Here is a 24,411-nt window from a genome sequence, read left to right on the forward strand (position 1 = left end):
AATCATCTGAATTCAGCAAATCGTTGCAAGCCATTATCACAGAGTGTCTTCTTAGAAAGTATTTTTCAATTCCCTAAGTTGCGCGATTGTTTTTAAGACAGGCATTATGCGTAACAGCACCAAGAAAGTGAGTTTTAATGCGTCTCTTTTAATGTGACGTTGCATGTGAATGAATTTACAACATCAGGACTAGAGAATGGAAGCAGAAAGAGAGTGAAGACAACGGTCTTTTTCATATAAATTGTCACCACAGCAGCTGGAAATCAGGAATAAAATGGCTGTGAACCGGGGTGCAAGAGGTTTCCCTCCAAAAGTGGGGGATATGTGTCTGCCCCAGTCCTTTGCACATGACTCCACGGGTTCCTTGCACTCTGAGAGAAAATAGCACAAAATTGAGTGCACACCGTGAGAACTGAACTTCAAATCAAGTCAATCCTAACATAAAAGATTTCTCCACCAGTGCTTGGTTTTAAAGTATCTTTTCCAAAGGTTCCATCCTGAGAAAAAGAATGTGCAATATCTAGATACATATGTGTTTCCCCAAAAGTAAGACCTAACCGGAAAATAAGCTCTAGGATGATTTTTCAGGATGCTCATAATATAAGCCCTACCCCAAAAATAAGCCCCAGTTAAGAGCGTCAGCCAGATGGATGGGGAAACATGGTGGTACGTCCATTGCAACTCATGACAGACATATTGAATTATAAAATAGTAATGCAAATATATAATTAAATATAAATAAATAATATTATTGACATTAATACTTAAAATAAATGATAATATACATTATAATTAAGTATAAATACCCAAGCAGATACCTTTGAAGGAGAGCTAAACTCTTATGTAAACAGATGAATGCGAGACTTATTGCCGAATGACCAACTGGAGTACAGACACAACACAGAAATAGCGTCAATGTGTCATGTGTTGTAACGGACGTACTTAATGCACGGATGCAAATACAAGATGGGTGCAAAAAGAAAGAGCGATTCCATCAAGTACAAGAAAGGAATCATGGAGGACTCGGGGCAAGAATCTTACCGCTGCTTTAAGAAAAAATAAGGCATCACCTGAAAATGAGCCCTAATGCATCTTTTGGAGCAAAAATTAATATAAGACCCATTCTTATTTTCAGGGAAACACGGTAAGCAGAGAGAGACCTGAACTGACCATCTGAGCACAGAGATAGAGACAGATGCACTGCAAGCCTTCTTCTGGATGTTACGTGCAACACAAGTTTAACAGTATTAAATTTCCTACAATTCAGGCCATAACTGCTCCTCCTGCCTCCAGAGACCTTGCCACCGATTCACCCAAACATGCCCAGGAAGTTCTGTCGGCAGAGAAGTAGCAGTTGGTCTCATCCATTTCTCTTTCCCAGCAGCTGATGATACGACTTAGCTCGGGGACATGTGGGCTGAAATCATTGGCAGGTTTCCTGCCCACCCGCTCAGAACTGGAATTTTCTGGTGGTGGAATACACAAGGTAGGCAGGCGAGTGGATCGCCCCTTGCCTGCCAACCCCACTTTGAGCCAAGTTGCAGGGAGATTACTGCTGTTCAGCTAGGGTGCACCAAGCTGACAATGCACTCAGAGGACGATCTCCAGGGAATGGGACTTTTGCACAAACCAGCACTCTCCTACGAGGAAATTAACTTGTAACGGTTCACAGCAGCAGTTTCCTGCATGTTATTCAAGACAGCTGGAGCCACCCTGCTTGGAAGCAGGAAACAAGGAAGCCAAGATGTACCCCTGGTCTGATCGCGTCTGACAGTCCTGTCGGATACCTGCAGCTCTTGCCTTATACTTCCCACTGTGAAACATCTGTCACAAACCACCGGGCAAGCTTGGCAAATTAATAAAATGTTATTTATTTAAGGGCTTAAAGTGGAACACATGTAACAATAAGCACATCAAATTGGTTCGCTGTAGCAAGATCTTCTGCACAAGCTTTATTGCATTCAATTATTATTTGGAAATAAAGTAGGTGTGAAGCGGCAGTGGTGTCACACCACTGACTTGTGATTTACACCCCCCTGCACAAATTCCATGCCATCTGTTGCCCGTTTAGTTAGAAATTCAGCCAAAGACAACTGGTCTTTGCACTGGTCCTGCTCTTGATGGACACTAATGGTGCTTACATAGATTTTGCTCTTGATCTGGCAGCCAAAGCTGCTTTATCCAGCTCCCAGTTGCCATAACATACAGTATTTCAGGTGTGTTGAAACTGTTTGTTTATCCTGAGAGAGAAGCGGGCAATAAATCCCCAAACACGTTTCCTAGAAGGTTTCACTGCACTGTAGGTGATATTCCGGAGAAGCAAAGCACCGGAAACCAAACAGAACAGATTCATCCAGCTCTGATGGTACCCCAAACTGGGAACTGAACAGGGATGGGTAGTCCAAAAGTAAGCCAAAAAGGGCTGAGTTTTTGCAATCATCCTGAAATCAAAGCAGGAAAAGATACAAAGCAGTCCTGGAGCAGCAGTCCATCAGAGCACAGGTAAGGGCCAAACCTCTTTCACAGCTGCTTCTTCTGGCCATTCCTGTTTGCAACACATGCTAACCACCAGGAGCACATGATGCATAAAGACTCTCATCTATTTCTTGTTTCAATCCCTGCTCAGGACTCACCAGAAAATCCAACTAGCTTGCAGCTCTCAGTGCAACCTCGGATTCCAGACTCAAAAGCTGCAGAAGCGAGAGAGTGATGAAACGGGAGTCTGTTTCCCCATGTTAAACGCCTGCACGGAACTCCTGGGTGAGCAGAAATGCCATCCTTTCCCTCACTATGTAAATAGGGGACCCTTCATGCAAAAACTTCATGCAGTTCTTGCCCCTCCAAGACCTGCAAAAGCAGGCAGGCACAGCAGAATTCTTGCACTGGAGCTCATTTGCTTCTTAAGACCACAGATGTGTGCTACTCGGGCAGTCTTTTCAGATGGAGTGCAGGAAATAAATAAATGGAGTGCAGGAAATAAAACCTCACCAGAATGAGGAAGGACCAACAGGTGGATGGATTCTTCCCATGTGTGTGCATGTGCGTGTGTGTGTGTGAGAGAGAGAGAGGGGGGGGGGACTACCTTGCTAGGAATAAATATGCATGGTGACACTTCTTATTAAATTGCTATGGCATGCCAGCTTTTGTGCAAGTCCTATTCACAAGGCCCCTGTGAAACAACCACAGATTGTACAACTGGCATCTCTTTCCCAGCATTTAGTAAATTCCATCCTAGCTGCAGCAATCCAGAATAATCTCCTTGTGGAATTGTTTCCCCTGGGTCTCTGTGACAACGGAGGTGAATATTCTGAGATAATCCAAAAGCAGTCTTCAGAAGCTTTGGACAGGTCATATGGAAACGAGAACTGCACACCTGCATTTCCACTGTGGAAACCCAACAAAGGCCAGGCTTAAGCAGGTTCCAGAAATGTTTTACATCCTCCCAAATGTGCTGTAAAATTCAGAGCAATCCAGAGGGAACAAATAGCAGAAACAAGGCATTTCTGCAGTGAGCCAGTTCCTCCGCCTCCCAGCCTCTGAGGTTTTCTTAGCAATTAGCAGTGGAATATAAATCATTTTGGCATTTAAAAACCAATAATTAAGAATAATTCACACGCATGCAAGGGTATCCTTTGTTTAATCCCTTTCTTGCTTGTCCTGCTGCTTGCTCAAACCGGGCTCCAGTATCTGTTAGATAATAAGCAGCTTACAGATGAAGCCTTTTGAAGGAAGGTTACAGGAGCTAACCCAGAGATCAGATGGTTAGCTGTGGATTTATGAGAAATATGTTTCAGGAGTCACCAAATTTGCACCTTTTGGACTGAACATAGCTGGACTTTCTGGTCAAAGTCAGTACAGATCTGAGCTTGCAGTCTGACTCCCACACCCCTCAAAAATGCATTATCCTGTGTACATTTGGGAAAACAGGTACATTTCAAAGATGCGCACAACCACAACAATACATGGAAATATGCACAGAAAATAAATGAATGAAGCATATAGGCTGACACGGACTGGAGTCGGGATCTGGATAATTTTGGTGCGCTCAGTTTTGCTGATTCACACATCCCTCAAGCAGGAGGCAATTTTGTTATTCAAGCAATAGGAAAATCAAAGGAGCTAAGGAAAATAGGATTGGATTGAAGTGCAGTTAAATGCCTGTTTATCACTCAGCACTTCATTCTGCTTTGGACAAAACTGAATTCCCTCCCCTTCTGTTCCATTGCATTTCTCAGCTTTTTCATTTGCAAGTTTGAAGCTTGGACCTGACTCTCTCTTTTTCATGCTGATGGGAGCTACCTTGGCACATAATACTTGCCTGGAAAGCAGGATAACAAGGATGCATTAAATAAATAAAGAATTAGATTTGCTAACCCAAATGTCTTAACAGCCGTCACATCGAAGATGGAACCATCGTGGAGTTTGTTGCTCCAGAAAACAGGACCTGAATGAGTTTGCTTATATTACTTGAAGAAGGCTTCAACTTATTTTATTTATCTATTTAGTTATTTAAGGCTTTTCTATCCTGCCCTTCACAATGTCTCAGGGCAGTAATACAATAAAATAAGATACAGCATCCAGATAATAAAATATAAAATTAATCTTGAAACACTATTAACATTTAAAATAATGGGAAAATAAAAAGGTTTTGGCCTGGTGCAGAAATGAAAAAAGAGTCACCTCCAGGCACACCTCTCTGGGGAGCGTATTCCATAATCAGGGGGCCACCACAGAGAAGGCCCTTCTCTGGGTAGCCACACTTCTGATCTCCTTCAAAGAGGGCTCTCGAAAAAGGACCTCGCACCCAAATCTTAGTTGTTGGGCAGGTATGTATGGAAGGAGGTGCTCCTTCAAGTATCCAGATTCTAAGTCACTTAGGGCTTTATAAGACACCAGCACTTTAAATCGGGCCCAGACTTCAACTGGAAGCCAGAACAGATTATAAAGGACCAGCGTTATATGTGTACATATATCTGCTGATTCATCTTAACAAACTGGCTGCTCTATCCTGAACCAACTGAAATATCCAGACCGTCTTCAAGGGCAGCCTCATATAAAGCGCATTACAACTGTCTAATCTGGAAGTTACCAGAGGATGGGCCACCATTGCTAGGCTCTGCTCATCCAAGTAAAGGCATACTTGATGGATCAGGTGAAGCTGAAGGAAAGTGCTTCTCTTCATCTGGGACTCCAAGGACAACTCTGGGTTGAGGAGCACTTCCAAACCTGTCCCTTCAGAGAAGTGCAGAGATGGATTGCCAGATATAATGGACAGGTGCAAACAGCTGTGGAAGGCCATGAGCTTCCTTCCTCGGAGGTTTTCCTTTTCTTTTTCTTTTCAGCCAGGGCTGCCTAGCAGTGGGAAACCCTTGCAATGCAAATGAGCCTCCACCGACCTGCTATTTTTGGTGAGAAGAAAGCCACCGTCGGTTGGAGCAGCAGAATCCTTCCTACGTAAACAGCAGTTAGAGCGGCCGTGCTTTGTGATGACGGCACGGAGGAGGCGTAAATCACCCGGTGCATATAGCACTTTGCCGATCCTTTCCACCCACCATAATGTTGTCACTTAACTCCAACTCGCACCCTCCAGGCATAACAAATGTGGTCACACGTTCCATGGGTCACGCCTTTAGCATTTGCACTCTGTTTCAGTCGGGGATGGGAAGTAAAGAAATACGGCAAAGGTTTTACTGAACACATGGAGGTGACGGGGAAAGGTTTGCCCAGTGTCGTGCCTAGCGGCTCAACAGAGGCGTTGGCACGCGAGAGCGGGCCAGAAGCCCACAGTGGGAGTCAGGCGTCGGAGCAGGAGGATTTAAGCTTGGTGCCCAGGGCCCAAATGGCCCCCCTGCAACCCGACTCTGAGGCTTCCTCATGAGTAGCCTCCCTGCATCCTGGCTCTGAGTTGTTGGAGCAGGGTGCAGCTTCCCTTCCTCTAGAGAGCTAGTGTGGTGTAGTGGTTAAGAGTGTGGGACTGGGACTCAGACGATCTGGGTTCTAGTCCCCGCTCAGCCATGGAGCCAACTGGGGGACTTTGGGCCAGTCACAGACTCTCAGCCCAACCTACCTCACAGGGTTGTTGTTGTGGGGATAAGATGGAGGAGGAGAATGATGTCAGCTGCCTTGAGCCCTTTCAGGAAAAAGGCAGGATAATAAATTGGAAAAAAAAAAAAAGACTCCAAGGAGTTTGAACAAGTGGCCCGCCCGCCTCCAGACTCTGAAGCTGCTGGGCAGAGTCCTGGAGAACAGGAAGACGTAACAGGAAATTTAAGGAATGCCCAGCTCCGGAGGAGATTGCGGCGGTTAGACCAACAGGGACGGCGGGAGAGAAGTTTCTCCCACTCACGAGCAGAGAGACGTGCGAGGAGGTTAACGTCCACGTGACTTTCTCCCTCTCAGTTCAGAAAGGAGGGGGCACCTGAGCCACGAGGAGCTCATTGCCAGAACTTATCTGTTGCATCGTTAATCTTGTAGTAAATAACAATAAAAGTCCTTAGTTTTATTGCCAACTGCTGTGTGAGTTAACTGAAGGCGTGAGTTACGGCCTCACGACACCCAGCTACTTTGGGGTACGTTCCAGATAGAGGTGCTTGTGCTGACATAGAAAGCCCTAAACGGCTTAGGTCCCGGCTATCCTAAGGAGCGCCTGCACCCGTGTCTGCCTGTCCAGCCTTTGAGATCTACGCAGGGGGCCCTCCTGTGTGAGCCGTCCCTTAAGGAGGTAAGGGGGATGGCCGCTAGGAGCAGGGCCTTTCCTGCAGCTGCCCCCCCCCCAATATTTGGAATGCTCTCCCCAAGGAGATCTGCCTGGCGCCTTCCTTTATTTTTGGCACCAGGAGAAGACCTTCCTTTTTAAAAAATATTTTAATACTTTATTTATTATTTATTAAAAGCTTTTCTATTCCGTCCCCTACAGAATGTCTCGGGACGGCTTACGATAAATAGTTAATGCCACTCGACCTTTGTTTCATAATTTTTGTCTGTATTTTATTAACATTGTATTTTAATATGCTGTAGTTGGTTTTTATTGTGTTTTATCTTGTGACTGTGAGTTGCCCAGAGGAGCTGTGGCGCAACTGGGCAGCATAAAAATGTTTTAAATACATAAATAAGAGGCAACAAGGGGGAATTCGCACGGGGCAGTGACAACTGCATGTTTGCTCGAAGATATATTCTTTTAAAGTCATGGTTTCCAGCATCTTTAGTTATGGAAAAATAACTCTCGGAAGGGACAGCCATTGTAAACTTGATAGTTGTGTATTTTCCAGGACAATTCTGCTTTTTTCCTAACAGTCATGGGAGAGAAAACTATACACTTTCTGTGTAAGACTTTACGTATTCCAAGAGGAAACAGAGGGGAAAAATGCACTTTTAGAGCCGCATGACTTGTAATGCCAGTCCCTAGTAAATCGGCTTTCTAAGAAAATATGTATCTCTAATACTTAAGCTGCTACCCAAGTTGGGAAAAGCATGCATACATAATCAATCCACGTTCTTGCTCTTTGTCAAGTCACATTGTTCACAGTCACTGGTATCGAATGAGGACATCTGGGGATTCGATTATTCCGTACATGAAGAATAATTCATTTTTGCTCCATAACGCTCTCTCCCTGGAAAACTTTGCATTCAGCTTGCTGCACCAACCCAGAGACGAAAAGCAAGTCAGCTCTGTTTGATGAATTAGCAGGCAGAGACCTAGTTCAGGGTTACCAATTTCCTGTTTCAAAAATGGTGGTGCCTCAGCGGGGAAATGGAGGAGTCCAACACTTCTGGAGGAGAAGCCTGTTAGGCTCCGCCCAGAACAGAACAGGAAGTGCTCTGCCTTGCTCCTGCGGCTGCTGCTGATGGACTAAGCCAGAATCTCTCTTTTACAACTTTTCGGCGCCAGGCCAAGACCTTTTTATTTAAACGTTATTTTAATTGTTAAGGTTATTTATTCATTTTAAACTTACCAGGCTGTTTTCCCTATTTTATGTATTTTATGCATGTATATGCTGTTTTTATTTATGACTGTAAGCCGCCCCGAGGCTTATGCGATGGGGGCGGCATATAAGTTGTTTAAATGAATAAATAAACTTAGCAGAGAAGCTTTGCATGGAGGAAGACAGTGAAGGAATCCATGGAACCGTCGTGACCAATCCCCCCATAGCTGGTAGGCTATAGCTGGCCCTGCTGTTCAGCCCTACAGGTGAGTGAGATCTGCCCTGTTCTGGATGGGGTTGCGCTCCCCCTGAAGGACAGAGTGCACAGCTTGGGAGTGCTCCCTGATCCGGAGCTGTCCCTGGAATCCCAGGTGGCAGCGGTGGCGAGAAGTGCCTTTCTCCAGCTCGTCTAGCAACTGCGCCCTTTCCTGGATGAGCACTGTCTTGCAACCATGACCCACGGTATGGTAACTTTCCAGCTGGATTACTGGATTATTGCAATGCTCTCTATGTGGGGCTACCCTTGAAGACGGTCCGAATACTTCAGTTAGTTCAGAATAGAGCTGCCAGGATACTAACGGGGACCGGCAGGTATTCACATATAGCTGGTGCCAGGTTTTAGCACCTTCCACCAATTCCTTGCACATCCCTACAGTAGAGGGCTCGATGGACCCAATTTAAGAACCTTCCAATGCCCTACCTTGATGGCTTGGTGTACCCCTTTCTGCACTTCCCCAGCTTGATTGACACCAGGTCAATGATTCCATCCACTCCAATCCAAGATCTCATACTGGGTCAGCCACTGCCAGCTCAGATTTGGGCTGCTTAGTTTTTCTTAGACGTGTGTTGGATTCCTTTTGAAAGGCGCCCTCCCTGATGGTGCTAGGAAGTCCAAACAACTTCTCCATGTCAAAATATCCCCAGTGCTATCACTTCAAGGCTGCTGAACTGCTGCAATCGCCGTTTCCACTTTAGCATAGATTGGGCTCTCCAAGTATCCAATCAACTTCATAGAAGCAGAAAATAGTAGAGTTGGAAGGGGCCAAGAAGGACATCGAGTCCAACGCTCTGCTGTTGCAGGACACCAGTTCCCACCATCCCACTCAGATGGCTGCCCAGTTTCTTTTGAATGTCTCCAGTGTGGGAGAGCCCACTGCCTCTCCAGGCAGCTGGTCCCACTGCCGTATTGCTCTGACAGTGAGGAAGCTTGTCCTGATGTCCAGCCTGAATCTGGGTTGCCGCAGCTTGAACTGATTATTCCGTGTCCTGCACTCTGGTATCAGCAAGAAGAGAGCTTGACCTTCCTCTTTGTGACAGTTTTTGAGGTCCTTATAGCGGGATATTATGTCCCCCCCCCCCCAGTCTTCTCTTCTCAAGGCTGAACATGCCCAGTTCTCTCAGTCTCTCCCCATAGGGCAGTGTTTCCAAACCCTTGATCATTTCAAACTTCTTCAGCTAGAAAGCTTTAAGATATCGCCATACATTATTACCTTTTAGATTTTTAAAATATGTGTTCATGCACACGAGTATGTTCCCCCTCCCCTACATACAAAGACACATTAAGTAAATATATACCTTTTGCATCTCCAGCTATGCAGTCAGACCCAAACTTTCTGGCTCCATGTAGATGGCATGAGGCTAAATTCATTAGTGTTTGTAAAGTGTTCTAATAGCCATCAGCAGGTGGTAAAAATGGCTGCCAATTTGAATGCCAGGTAATTTGATAGGATAATTATACGGCTTACTAAAATTAGAGGCTTTTTGCCAAGAGACTTCTGAGGCTCAGTGACGAGCACTAAGGACAGAGTTGGGAGTTTCCATATGCTTCCAATTCGAATGGGCATCTCTCTCTCGCTCTCTCTCCCCCATTCTCTCTCACGGCTTAAGGATTATAAATAGCCTTTTAGTAGGTGATTGGCTAAAAAGTGAATTTTAACAATGATGAAAATATGCTCTTTTTCCAGAAGAAAAGCAAGGACGTTTCTTCATGGAGCGAAAATGGAAACAATTCTACAGCTGTGGCTGCAGTGGTAAAAAACAAAAACAAAAATCAAACTCTGCCAGACAAAACCCAAGTAGTACCAGATGTTTCTTTTTACTCTGCCATGTTGAAAGGGTAAAATAACAAATATTCTAAGACCTGAGCTGCTCTGCACAAACAGTAAGCCATGTTGCGGAGTTGTTTGTCAGCTGTGGAGAGAGGGATGTAGGAACTGTTGGATTTAGCAAGTCTGAATTTTTATCAATCTGTTTGTCTGAGTCACGTACATCTACCAATTTGTGACCCTGTTCTTTTTCTTTCTTTTTTTTGAGGGTGAGGGTGGGTGTGGGTGGAGGGATGCTTTGGTGGGATGATTTGTTTAAGTGTGCACTTGTGCATTAGTGCACTTGTGCATTAGTGCAAGGGCACCTTAGTGCAATGGCACACTTCATGCTTGTGAAAGTGGAATGACATTCCCATATATGCATCAACAAAGAAAGAAGAAAAACTACATTTGGCTGGTCACAGAAAGGCCACCGACCCAGGAAATACAGATGAACAAAATGCGCTAACTCCAGGGGGGCAGAGGAGATGTCTGTATAGTTGAAAGCTCTCTCCTATAAACAAAACATCCTCGTATAATGTTGAGCTAGGCATCTGGGGACAGTTTTCTCTCCCCTCCTTTGAGACTGGAGTGGAAAACCTGCAATGGAATCGCCACGATGGGCCGCATGTCCAGCCAGTACAAAACTTGTCCACCTTTCTAAGTCATTCAAGCCCCACTTGGGCTTTCTTCTGCTGAACCAAAGCAACCCACCATCTTGAAATATTGGTATGCGATTAGCCAACCAGTTGGAAAGTTGACCCCTTGCTCTGCCCCCGTTCACCCAAAGCTCTGCTTATGAATCCTTCGGGGCCGGTCTCTGGAGGGGGGCGCCATGGAAGTGGGCACGCCAACACTCTTCCCTTTGAGCCCCTAACTGGTCCAGCCAGTGGGTGCGTCGACGGGCCCTCGCATCCGCATCTCCAGGGGTGTCAAGTTCTCCCCTCCCCAGCCTGTTCTCCGCCAGCTTCTTTCCCACCACCAGGAGGGAGGGGGCTCAGCGGTTGTCCTTGAAACGCATTGATCCAGTCCTGGCTTGGGCTTAATTGTATGGATAACACACACAAATAACATGTGTTTTTAGAATGTCAGTAGTGTCAGAACAACAATGGAAGTTCAGAGTTTTTCTTTTGCATCAGGGGAAGCCTTCCTTGGCCGTCATGAAGACTTCCCTCCGATGCAAATATCAGTTCAGTTGCTGATTGTGTTTGTGATTGTGGCTTCTTTCCCACGATCAGGAGTGGGAGGGGGCTCAGTGGTTGTCCCCGAAGTGCTTTGAACCGGAGTTGGCTCAGGCTGGCCCACTGGGAGGGTTTGGGCAGCCGGAGCCTCGCTAGTCTCCACACCTCCCATATCAGAGTGCGAACGCTGAGCCACGGCCGGTGCAGCTCCCCACTCCCCTCCTCCAAGTCTGAGCCGCCATTCCCACCAAAGCCCTCCATCTCCCATGCGCACCTGGGAATCTCATCCGAGTGCACCCACATGAGAGCCTGTACCAAACCAGAGGCTCTGGATCCCACTGCCAGGGTCAGGGCCAAGACATGGGTGATGGGAGGCTGGAAAGGGGCGCTGGAGGCAAGACTCAGAATGCAACATCGAAAAGCAAGGTATAAATGGTGAGTCCAAGTTGTCATCACAGAGCAGGTCAGGAATCGGGAAGACAATCAGAGGTGCGGGGACCCTGAGGCAGGATGACCTGGCAGAGCAGGGCTTGTGGCTAGGGCCGGGCAAGATGCTGGTCCTCAGCTGGCCAGCAGCTTGCATTGCTGAGCCAACATGGCAAGGCAGGATGTACCACAAGCTGCAAGAGGCAGGCATGGCAGGAAAACATTGCGCTTTTCCTTGAGCTGAGGGGGTGAAACCCACCATTTTTGCTTTGATGCTGAAACTCAGACTCACAATCCAAACAGACAAGATGGCTGTGACTGATGAGAAATATTATCATCAGTTTTATTGGTTTTTTATTTTAAGAGTTCTACTTTGACCTCTTCATTTTGTCCATGCAGGTAATTCAGAAAAGTCTCAGTTGTAGAAAACAAAGGGAGGAAGAGAAGGAAAAAATTAGGCCAGATATGCATGAAATTTTAAAGTATGCCTTTGTTACACTCTTGGAAAGAGCCAAATAGGGTACATAGATCTCTAGAGATCACCAGTATAATTTCTTTATCATGTTCCATTTAAAATTTAATTATGTAGTCTACAACAAGAAGACTCTGAGAACTCAAAATAGGTCAGGCAATGAATGAACATCTTCAAAATATTATAAAGGTTTTCTGCATGGACATCTTTCCTTTGATGCCCCGGTATTTATGCAGTGATGCTTGCTTGCTGTGAATGGGAACACAAACAGACAAAGAAACAAACAGGTCTAAAATATAAATGCACACAGTGCAAAATTAAAACTGGAAATCTGTCCCTACCAGAATGAATACCACTCTGCCTCTTTCCTGAACTAGGCACAATATCTAGGAGAAATCACTAAAGAAATTACTGGTGTTATGGTATCAGGACTGAATGGTTGGGAGAAGTGCCAGGAGCTGTAGGACAAGCCAGGAATCTGGACTAAAGAAAAAGTCGCAAGCGGACAGCACAGCAAGAGGTCGGAGCAAGAACCTGGCCACAAGTGAGAAGCAAAAGGAAAACAGGGATGAGGAAGAGGCCAGATCTCAAGACTGAAGAGTAAGTCAGCAAGAGAGGCCAAGCTGAGGGACAGGGCCAAGAAGCAAGCCAGAAATCAGGCATTGCTGAGCTGAAGAACGGCTTTTTGAAGCAATTTCTCACTGGAGTAGGAGGACCACAGATGCTTCTTCCTTTCCAGGGGGATCTAACATGTAGCCACAGTTCAGGCCCCAAGAAGCTCCACCTGGTGATGGATTATCCTTTTCTGGAGGTTCTTAAGCAATGGCTGGGTAGTTTTCCATTAGGAATGCTATAGCAGTGGCTCTTCTGTATTGGGAGAGGCAGCACTAGATGACCTTTGAGGTCCCTCTTTATACATAATTCTAGATTCACATAATTAATCTGTTCTCCTAGGCCACCCATTTCAGTGGATTCATATGAAGTGGGTGGGTGGGAGGCAGTTCCATATACAACTCTGTGCCATGCCCCTGGCAGCTGAGGGTCAGGCTGCACACCAACTGGAGAAGAGGCAGAGAACTCAGAGAAGGAAGCAGGCAGAGGGAGGGAACTTCAGCGTGCATGAACTCCAGAAGTCTTCACTAGAAACGCCCAGGGGAGTCCGATTTGGCCCTCAACCTCAGGTTCCAAGGATTCAGTTCCTGCACTCTACGTGGGGCTGTCCTTGAAGACGGTCTGGCAATTACAAATGGTGCAGAACAGGGCTGCTCGGTTGGTGACGGGAGCCCCTCGGGCAGCCCCTATGACACCTCCGCAGAAAGATCTCCATTGGCTACTAACTGTGGCCCAGGCCCAGTTCAAGGCGCTTGTGCTGACCCAGAAAGCCCCAAACAGCTTTGGTCCTGCTTATGTCAGGGAGCGCCTGCACCCGTACGCGCCTACCCGCCTCTGAGATGATGATGATGATGATGATGATGATGATGATGATGATGATTATAACATTTCCATGCCGCCCCTGGCCAAAGCCTCGGGGCGGCTTACAACACAATAAAATACATTGAAATACAATAGAACATAATAAACTACCACTAAATACAAAAAATACACTGAGATACAAACATAATAATATATATGTTAAGTATAAAATAAGTAAATAAAGACTATAGGAGGAAAAAAGAGAAGGAAGAAGAAGTTGCCCTGGCCAGATCATATATTTTAACAATTAAAATGATGTTTACATAAAAAGGTCTTGGCCTGGCGCCGAAAAACCAGTAACGACGGTGCCAGGCGGACCTCTTTGGGGAGTGAATTCCATAGGTTGGGCGCCACTGCAGAGAAAGCCCTCCTCCGAGTACTTACTCTCCTAATTTCTTTCATGGAGGGTTCCTGGAGAAGGGCCTCTCCTGCAGATCTCAGGGGGCGACTGGGCATATACGGACGTAAGCGCTCGTTCAGGTAGCCAGGACCCAGGCCGTCTAGGGCCTTATAGGTCATCACCAACACCTTGAATTGGAGGAGGCCCTCCTCCTCGTGGCCATTCGTCTCACCTCCCTAAAGATGACTCACTTTTCTGCAGATGCTCCCCATATCTGGAGCTTCGCTGCAGCCTAGATCTGTGGACTCCAAGCCGCGTTAGAGCAGCAACACCCAAGTCCAGTCTGCCAGGCTGTGAGCATCCAGTCCATGGTACTTCTGAACCAGGCCAGGGGCCTACCATTGACTCACCTCCTTCCCTGGGCTCAAATTCCTGCTCCCAACCCCATATCACCAATATTGTACATTCCAACCTTGCTTTCATTTCTATAGTGCACTTTTAAAAGCATATGTACTATGAAGTCTGCATACTTTTAGGCATGCTATGATAAAACACACAATCCCATATGTATCTTAAACTTAAAAATACATTTTTTAAAGCTGAGGATTTGCAATCCTGATTTATATTCCTTTAGGGTTCCCTAAAAGTTGGGCACTCTAAGAGGATGGATGGTGGGGGGAAGAGCTACGTGCATTGTTCATAGCAGCATTTTTTCTTCTGTGGGAGGGCAGCAAAAATGCGTCTGTTCTCAGTCTCATCTATTATTTGTAACCTATTCCATCCTCTTAATAAAAACTCTTTACGAAAGGTACTCATTCTCCTTGCACTCACATGCAGGCTCTTTACCCCAGGCACTATCGGACAAAGCTAAACGGAATAGGCCCATACAATTAAAGTAAGGACTCTGGAGTAGTTGTTTTTCTTTCCTTTTCAATAACCACAGGCGAAAGCCACTTTGGAAAAATATCTACCCTATTTAGCTTGTCAGAATGGTGAGGGAGTAGGACAGCTTACTGATATCTTGCCATATAAGAAAAAGGTTGCAGAAGAGGAGATATGCAGACCGATGTCATGTATTAAGTTCTCTGAGAACTTTTCACATGACAGTACAGAAATGTGCTTCCCAGATAAGGTCAGAAGACTCAGCCTCTTGGTGATGTTCAGCCAGCAAGGATGCATGTCCTGCAGGAGGAATCATAACATGGAAGGAGGTAGTTCCCCAGCATTTACACCAAAGGGCTGACCCATCAGGAGACTAGGAGGAGCTTCAGCTCTTGTGGAGATGGTCATAGGTTCAGCTCTGCGAGGGGAAAGCAACTCCATCTCGGGCTAACCTGATCTTAGCTCAGCTCCTACTATCGTGAAGCTGTTTGTTTTGACCCTTCTTTGGATGGATACTTCCATGTGGGGTACACCTGCTTCTCTGTAAGTAACCCTGGACTGCCTTTGATCACTCTTCTTGTGATCGCCTTGGCTGATGGTGTAACTCCATGAACTGGTGGCTTTGAGTTGGCTTTGCTATTGCTTGCAGCTTCATCAAACTGGCCTTTGAGGAATGCGGAGGAGCCAGCTACAGGCCCTTATTCACTCCCCAAGCCCAAACCCCTGTAAAACTGGACATTTTTGGCTATCCTTCAACCTGATAAATTACATGTAGGGGTAGCTGAATCTATCAATTTTGGTTTCTTTCAGTTTTTCATTTTTCCAGTTTGGATCATCCCCCATTTTAAGATTTCTTTTCCTAATCTTAAATTTATGTATCCTGCACATTTTTAAGGTTTGCTTGAAAACACTTCAGTGCCTTTCTCAGAATACATTCATTTTATATGTAATTTGTCTAATAGAAGCAGTTTCGCAACCCATTTTAATGCGCTTTATCATTATTTTCCCATTTTGTGTGCTATTTCCCCTAATGTAAGCATTTTTGTATGTAGTTTTCAATTAAAAATGGCATTGCAAAATCTGGAAAAATGCAAAACTGAGTTTTAGTCTGCATATTGTTTTGAAATGACAATTGGTAACTTTACAATAAAACACGCATGTTCTAAGAACAAGATTTAGCTCAGAAAGCTAAAATAAATTTTACTGCATGTTTGGGATTTTAACTGAAGTTAAAACAATAATCCATGTTGTTTACCTTTCATCATAGCTTAGATAGATCCAATATATGTTAACCATGTACTTACTAAACATACTAATTATAGGGAATAATTACTGCTGTGTTGGACTCTTATGTCACAGGACATGGATGCCCTTATTGAAACCAAAATATAAGCAGCCATTATTTCAAACATGGAGAGAGATCTAGAAGTATTACATTAAAACTGATAAATTCGATTGTAACATAGGATTATATTCACTGTTAGTCTAACAATTCCCATTGGAGTTAACCTCTAGATGGTTCAATATTCAGAATGAAATTTTAATTAATTCTGACTTTCATGTGATATATATTGCTGTCAATCAGGAATCAAAATTCTTCTGATTAATTTCTCATGACAATGAAGGATATTGACAAACTCCATTGATTACATGTTTCCTACCCATTTCAGACAGAGATTTCCATGTATGAGGAAACTCGACAAGTTACAAGAAGTAGCATGATTTATGAATTAGTAACAACTGTACTACAAACATTCTTTGATATATACCTTGCATTCACACATGTTATTTCTATGAGCTGTAACAGTTTGAGTAATGATGGATGAATCTGTTGACCTCAATGCCAATCTTGGTTTTTCCATCCCATTCACATTTTTTATCCCTCGCAGACCAATTCATTCATATTTCTGTATACATTTTTTACATTTTGGAACACCTTCTGATTGAAGTGTGCTTGTGCACATTTTAGCAATGTTTTTGATTTTCAATGCATGCTTGAAAAATATTCACACTTGTTAATGAATGCATTTTTTGCAAAGTGTATCACAAATTCAGAAATGTATAGATCAGCAATTGCAGATTCACTCAGGTCCAATTTCGGCTTCTGGGAAGAACCTGTACACAAACTCTTCCAGGCCCAAGGAAGTCTAAGATGAGAAGAGAGACAAGAAACATCTCTCCAACAACCTCCATAATGCTCTTTGTTATGAGAGTAACCCAAGACTGAGCACAGCCTCTGCTTTCTTAACAGCTTAAGCCTTCCAAGCTGTCAGTATTTGGGTAGTGGGCTTTTAATAAACAGAAAGCCAGTACTAGATGTATTCAAATGGGAAACAAATGACCAAGCATTCAGATAAACAAACACAAAACTATAGATTCATGTCTTTAAGCAAGTAATGAAAGCAAAGATAAGAAATAAATCTCTTAAGTCTCATTGCAGACTGCCAAAAGATACAAATCTGCAAAGTGTCTAAATTAATCTAGAGATGGTTATTGGTTCTCATTTCAAATCTGTCACATATTGGTTGTATAAATCCATTATTTTTCCTAGTGACATGTCACTAGATTTTAATTTTACACTGAGGCAAGAATTCAGTCTGAGATTAAGTTTATTAAAAGAAAGAAAGAAAGAAAGAAAGAAAGCATAGCATAGCATACTGAAGTAATCTTGAAAGGTATCTTAGGGGGAAAAAATCAAGGCTTTACAAATGTTACTCCTAATTGATTTCTAATGCAAAAGACTGTTTATTTTTACTATATCCATTCCCAGTTAATTGCCAGCCAAAATTAGATTAGCAATATCCCATGTAATTAAGAATCATCATCTGAAGATCTCAAAAGCTTTATCCCACAACATAGTGGATCAACTGGTGCAACGTTAAATGATTATGAAGCAATGCGGTAAAAATATGATTGTTTTCAAGCCAGAGATTGTTACTGTTTTGAATCAGCTGCTCTCTTTCCCTAACCCCCGCCCCCAGCTGAAACACTGAATAAAAGTGATTTTATGTGATTCTTAAGAATAAAAAAGAAATCACAACAGTGACATGCACTGACAATCATTAACTGGTAAATAAACATCACAACTTCGGATGCCTTGTTTCAAACTGTGTGCGAGTTTTACAGCAAGATGAAGCCATCAAAAGACACGGAATTCTAAAAACCAGGGCAAGAGAAAGTAACTATTTATATGCAGGAAGGCTGTGTCTACTATCTAGGGCAAAAATGCTCAAAACTGAACACCCCTGTAGAAAAAGAAGGATAGACATCATCAATTAAATAAAAGAAAATAGGACAAGACCGAAACCTAACTAAGAAGATAGATACCCCAAGCACTTTAACTTCAGCATTAAAAGAGGGATGTTAAAATGTTTGTTAACAAGCCGTAGTATATTTGCAATGAGGCTATCAGTGTTTATATCTTACATATATTCATTATGAATAAACATCAGATTGCAATACAATATCCACCAAACACTGTTTCCACACCCCCATCACAAAGCTCATTAAAAACAATCGCCCGACAAAACAAAACGACTGGGGCTGCAGGAAAATGAGATGTAAAGCAAAAAGGAGCTTGCGCACGTGTGTGATTTTATCCCTTCCTGTCACTTTGGCAATGAGAAAGTGCTGCACTTTCTTTTAATAAGCAATTTGCCAGGAGTGCGGGATGAAATGCAGCCTGCATCTAGTGCCATCAGTGAACAAATGACATCAGCCATCAAGTTTGGGGCACAGAGACGGTCGTATGCATGCTAGCGCAGTCCTGTGTGACTTCACACCCAACTATCTGTCGACAGAGTTAGGCTGGAAAGATAAATCTGATCTGCAAGGGCGTCATCTACAAAATTAGCGAGAAAGCACACAGGATTCCCAAAGAGAAATCAGGAAGCTACCAAATCAGCACAGGAGCCTTGCTATTGGCTTACAAAAACATACAAACAGTCCAATTGGAAGTCTGCCATGGCTTGAAGAGATAAACTATCCAGAGCTTTGAGGAACAATCCAGTTGGGGTTAGGCTGTACCATTCAGCTGTCTCAGCCAGCCTGGCATGATGGGAGCTGGAGCACAGGTGGTAATCCCTGAAATTCCAGTCAACCTGGATTCCCTTCAAACAACTGGCAAAACAAAAGCAAAAGGCAAACTTCCTGCAATGAAATTAAAATAAAACAATGTTCCAATGATCTGTGGAACAGGCAGCGGCCATCTTTCTGAAGAACTGAGACTGATGGTTAGATGGGAGCTCTAAATATTGTCTCAGTGGTCATTTTTTATTTATTTATTTTTATTTATTGATTGATTTATATCCTGCCTTTTTCCTACAAAGGGCTCAAGGCAGCTTACATCATCTCTCCTCCTCCATCTTATCTCCACAACAACAATCCTGTGAGGTAGGTTGGGCTGAGAGTCTGTGACTGGCCCAAAGTCACCCAGTTGGCTCCATGGCTGAGTGGGGACTAGAACCCAGATCCTCTGAGTCCCAGTCCCATGCTCTTAACCACTACACCACACTGGCTGGAACTAAGTCTGTTTATGAACAAAGATGAAAATGGATTTCTGGGATTACATACTCAGTCATGTTTCTGCCCATCTGTACCTGACAGAACAGGTGTGTTCTAGAAGGAAAAGGAAAGCAAGCCTGCAATACTTCAAGATGCTTCGCTGCTCAAACAGCGTTGTGTGTTATTTAACACAGGGATGGAGGTCGAGTTCTCCAGCCTGGAGGTCAAATTCTGCAGAGACTCTTGATTGGAAATGTGTGGCCAAAGCCAAAAAGGGGTGGGAGACAGGCCAAAGGGAAGAGGCCCAAATGCCAGCATCATTTAGCTTGGACATCTTCAGGCCAGCATGTTTTAGCTACATCAGAGTCAGCTGCAACAGAGTCAAATGTGTTTGGTTTTGTAAGACTCTGACCCGCAATCGGCTGGCTTTTCCTGTATCGTGCAGATTGCATGGACTTGTGTGCTGGATTTTAAAAATAACAATTATTATTTTACACAAATTTAGCCACAGAAAAATATGTACAGTTAAACATCTCTGAGCAAAAATGTGCGTTCCCCCATAGCTCAAACATGAAAACACACATTTGGGGAATGGTGGCATATTATGGAAAGATTTGTGCATTTGGGAAGTAGAAATCTGTGCGGCTGCAAATTTGCACCAACGTGTATGAACGCATTTGCACAAAACCCATCGATGAGCAGACAATGGAAAAATGCTGACAATCCAAGAAACACAGACAGAATAAATTTAACCATATCTATGCATAGCTAATTTTAGCTTGGAGATGTTGCTGTCCACAATTAAGCCTTTCTAATGCTTTGAATGGGGAAAATATCTTCAATAGCCAGGAAACCATCAAATAACTGATGGATGGGAGAATGGGGTTGGGTTGGCCCTTTGGGGACCGTTGGAGGCCTGCGTCCTACACCCCTGCTTTAATGCGAATTTCTTCTAATGTTCAAAGGGGAACTGGTTCAGTTTGTTCTTTTATAATTTGCCCGGACAGGCTTCCCTTTGAGCATTCCACAAGAGGCAATGTCAAGGGGATGATGGTTTATGGCATTAATTTGTTTAAATGACCGGCGAGGTCTTGAATCAAAAACATGTGGATTTGGATCCCCTCTATTCATAAATTACTTGGTGTCTTTGGACAATCTGTCCCATACACTCCAGCCTAGTTCACAAGGATGTCATCAGGATAAACAGTCATTATTCTCAAATGAATCTCCCTGAGCTGGCTGGAGAAGGAGCAAAATAGAAACAACGATAAATAAAATGCATCAGTGGCTGCACAACTTAAATCATATCTAAAGTCACGCTTTGTTTGGTAGGTACCAGACAGTTTTTTACTGCCCTTCTAGTAAAAAGTCCTAAACCTTGGGGGAAATTTCTCACCCCAGCAAAACACACTGGTAAAACACTGTCTCCAACAGGTGACAAAAGACACATGGTGCCTACACTAATTTCTTTTGTCCCTCTCTCAAATCAGATCAAACAGGTACGGCTGGTTTCTGAAGCAAGAAGAAAAATCCTGCAGAACCAGCAACCTGAAATGAAAACAAAGGCTACAATTCAACAACGCCTGATCTATCCTGCCACCTGCATTCTGCTGGGAATGCCATCTCTGCCGTAAGAGGTTTGCAGGAACTGTCAGAACAACCCTGGGTTCTCCTTACACTTCAAACACAAAAGAACACAAATCCAAATCCAAAAATGAACGGAAGATGCCAGTTGAATGTTCCAAGTCCTAACCTGGCAGAAGTCCACAAAGGATGTTCTTCTTTAAGCAGTATCTCAGCAATTAAAGCAAAGCCATTAAAAAATACACAAAGCATCTACAATTCAAAGAACCCACTCTCAGCTGCTTCTGTTTGGCATGGCAAACTCTCTCTCGCTCTCTTTCTCTGAGACACATATTTTGAAACTATTGTTTCTTGTACAAATGGTATTTTTCCTTAAACCCCTGACAGGCTGTCTTGGATGCTTCATTTAAAGAGGTTACACTCTCTTCAGCGGCTTCCCAAAGCCAACACACAGGTCTGGTTTAGCAGAACAGCTTGCTTACCTTGGTAATGTTCCAGACAACTCAGTGGCAGGCTCTCTGCAAAAGAAAAAGAGAAAAAAAAGATATACAGAAGGGAAACTCTGTTAGTATTTAAAAGAGCTTAATCCTAATGAATTTGGGAAGGTTAACGAGAACTTAAGACAGCCGTTAAAAGCTGCCAGTGTTAATTATTAAATTTCCCTCTTTCAAATGTCTGTCCAGATGTGACGGCCCCAGATGGAACCAATGCATTTGGAATACTCCCATTTCTTTATTTCCAAATTGTGGACAGAGAGTTGGACACGATTCTTTGCTGCAGATTTCAGATTACTTATTTATTCTATGTATTGATTCGATATGGCACTTCTGGGCATGCAAACGGTATCAAAGAGGCTCAGAAGTTCCTTCATTTGTGCTCCCTGGGGCCCCTTCGAACCATCTCTGCACACATGCAACTGATAAGCCACTGCAAAAACAGGAGGCCATAGAAGTGAAATTCTCTTTTCATGCAGTGCAGTGTGCAGGAGCAGAGGCACTTACTTGCGCTGATGAATAACAACAGCAGCAGCAGCAGCAGCAGTAGCAGCAGCAACAACAACAACAACAACAACTTACTTTCTCTACCACCTGAAAGCTGAGGTTCTTTGGGCAGCTTCTAACCATTCAATAAATGCAGCTCTTCTGCGCGATTGTTTCATACACTGGTATGAAACAAGGCACCTTCAACCAGAGAACTTCAGCTATGAGCAGTGCAGAAATGTAATGAACAATAAGAGGAGGAAGAATAATAGCCACCGCCGCCGCCACCTAGTGCACTTCAGGTGTTTCAAACTCCAAATCTCATAACGCCTGGTCATCACAGCCCATAGCTAGGGATGGTAGGACGTACGGTGCAGTCTAAAACCTCTCAAGGGCTTTGGATGGTTTTGCCTACCTGGGATAGAAACCCATACTGAAAAAATACAAGCCAGACTACAATCAGACCAAGACGACTGTGGTTGTGGCGCTTGTTGTCACACGAAGGAAAGATCGTCACAGAGTGCAGGACATGGGATGATCGGTCTGAGTTACAGGCAGGCAGGTTTGAGGAACTTCCAGCTGGACATCAATGGAGCCCATGACCTGGGGAGGTGGTGGGCTCTCCTACACTGGGGGCATTAAAGATGCAACTGGACAGCCCTCTGAGAGGGAGGGTTCAACTGGGAGTTCTACATACAGCATGGGCCGATCCTGATGGCCTACTTGGCCCCTTCCAACTCTTTGATTCTAGGATTAGTTGATACTCAAATGCATTCTGAGAACGGGCCATGTGTGCAAGCGATCTTTCTGGAGGTAAGGTGTACAAAATTTCCCAATTAAACTGAAATTCTGGAACGCAGGGCATAACCTGAGAAGCTGCGGCAGACCAATTGTTCTTCTAGCCTGTTGTCAGAGTGATGGAGGCTTTCTGGGGTCTCACATCCGGGACTTTCCCATTCTCTCCCACAATGTTCCAGAGATTCAGCCCCAACCTTCTACTGAGAAAGCACGCGTCCTGCCACTGAGAGATGGATTATATTAATGCCACACTTGAGGGATCAGATGGAATGGGACCATTTTGTACACACACATTTTAAAATTACATCTTTGTAATCCATTTTCGAAATCATGAAAAGATGGATTCTGTATACGTTTGGCAAATTTGCATATTTTCTTCTATCTAGGATTTGCTCTAGGCCCAGGGAAGAGAACAAAAGGATGGGGGAAAGAACCACATGTGCTTCTCCCAGTTCTTCAGCAAAAACATAAAATAACTTCCTGCTTCCTGAGACTAAGTTTCAGACTGCACCATCAAAGACAAAAGCACTTGGAATTTGTATAATCACATATGGACAACTCCAGACTACATCCATTTCACAGCAGACCTGACCTCTGCCAAAAAAGTATATATATGTATACAATAGGTACACATTTAATATTTTCCCCACAAAATCTGCACTTATTCATTTATTGCATCAAAACATATGTAGTTATAAACACATTTGCTCATAAAAATGCTCATTCTAGTTAGCACTCTGCCAAATGCCTTGATCTGCTTTTTTCAACCATTTGTTTGTGGGGAGGGGGGAGAATCAAAACTGCATCCAACAGTTATGGGAATGGGTGAGAAGTTCTGAGATATTTCTCAGGGTTTAAGGCTTCCATACCTACCTTACTGTAAGAAGGTGGCTGAGGGTGTGTTTGTGTGTCTTCTTTTTCTAATATTTTCACCCTATTCTGTTCTTGCTGCCCCTTGGCTGCTTAAGTTTCTTGGAAACTTTCCTATAGGATTTGCCTGGACTTCTTCTCTTGTGTCGAAAGAAGACTTTTAACAACAAGCAAAACCAAAAGTACCTTGTTCAGGCAAACAGCAACAATGGAAACTCCCCAGGGAGGAAATCGTGCCTAAAACCTCCAGGAGACTTCCCAAAAAGCTCATGCAGATGAAGAAGGCAGGGAGGGGCGTGTTAAACAAAGACTAAACACCCCTCCCTTAGCCACAGTAAACAAACACTAAACCCTTACACGCTGAAAAATGTCTTGAAATTCTCAGCTTCCCAATGAACGTGGCAGAAAAACGATGGCCTCTTGCACAGGAAACCAGAGGCAGGCTGGGTCTTGGCACAGGACTGATGCTTGGAGCCAAGACCTGGATCACAGCATCGGGAGAAATGCCATCCAAAGGACCACACTGTTCCAGCTCTCAGATTTGCCCACGAGATGTGCATCCACAAGCACCACAAATACAGATGATTGTGCACAATATCATATCATGGTTTGATACCTAACTGAATTTCGACAGTCTAGACTACAGTCCCAAGAAAGGCTTTATTTATTTCTTTATTTACTTATTTTATACTGTTAATTTTAATTTTATATTATTGTATCTCAGTGTATTTTTTGTATTTTTGTATTTAGTGGTAATTTATTATGTTCTATTGTATTTCAATGTATCTTATTGTGTTGTAAGCCGCCCCGAGGCTTCGGCAAGGGGCGGCATAGAAATGTTTAATAATAATAATAATAATAATAATAATAATAATAATAATAATAATAATAGCTGT

General features: G+C 43.8%; 1 protein-coding gene across 16 annotated transcripts in view; it reads right to left on the minus strand.

The window, feature by feature from the left end:
- The window catches only part of CELF2 (CUGBP Elav-like family member 2), a 543,991-nt gene that overhangs the window by 424,709 nt on the left and 94,871 nt on the right, over window positions 1-24,411 (minus strand). For 15 of the 16 annotated variants that reach the window (XM_044428119.1, XM_044428088.1, XM_044428049.1 and 12 more), the window contains one exon: window positions 21,350-21,385. The exons of the other annotated variant lie outside the window; for it this stretch is intronic. Coding sequence is in view for 14 of the 15 variants with exons in the window: in XM_044428088.1 (XP_044284023.1) it covers window positions 21,350-21,385 (36 nt within the window). In the remaining variant the exon portion in view is untranslated. The remainder of the gene's footprint in view (window positions 1-21,349; window positions 21,386-24,411) is intronic. 16 annotated transcript variants of the gene reach the window in all.

This window comes from Varanus komodoensis, unplaced genomic scaffold (assembly GCF_004798865.1).
Source record: "Varanus komodoensis strain SLA01 unplaced genomic scaffold, ASM479886v1 scaffold1, whole genome shotgun sequence".
NCBI lineage: Eukaryota > Metazoa > Chordata > Lepidosauria > Squamata > Varanidae > Varanus > Varanus komodoensis.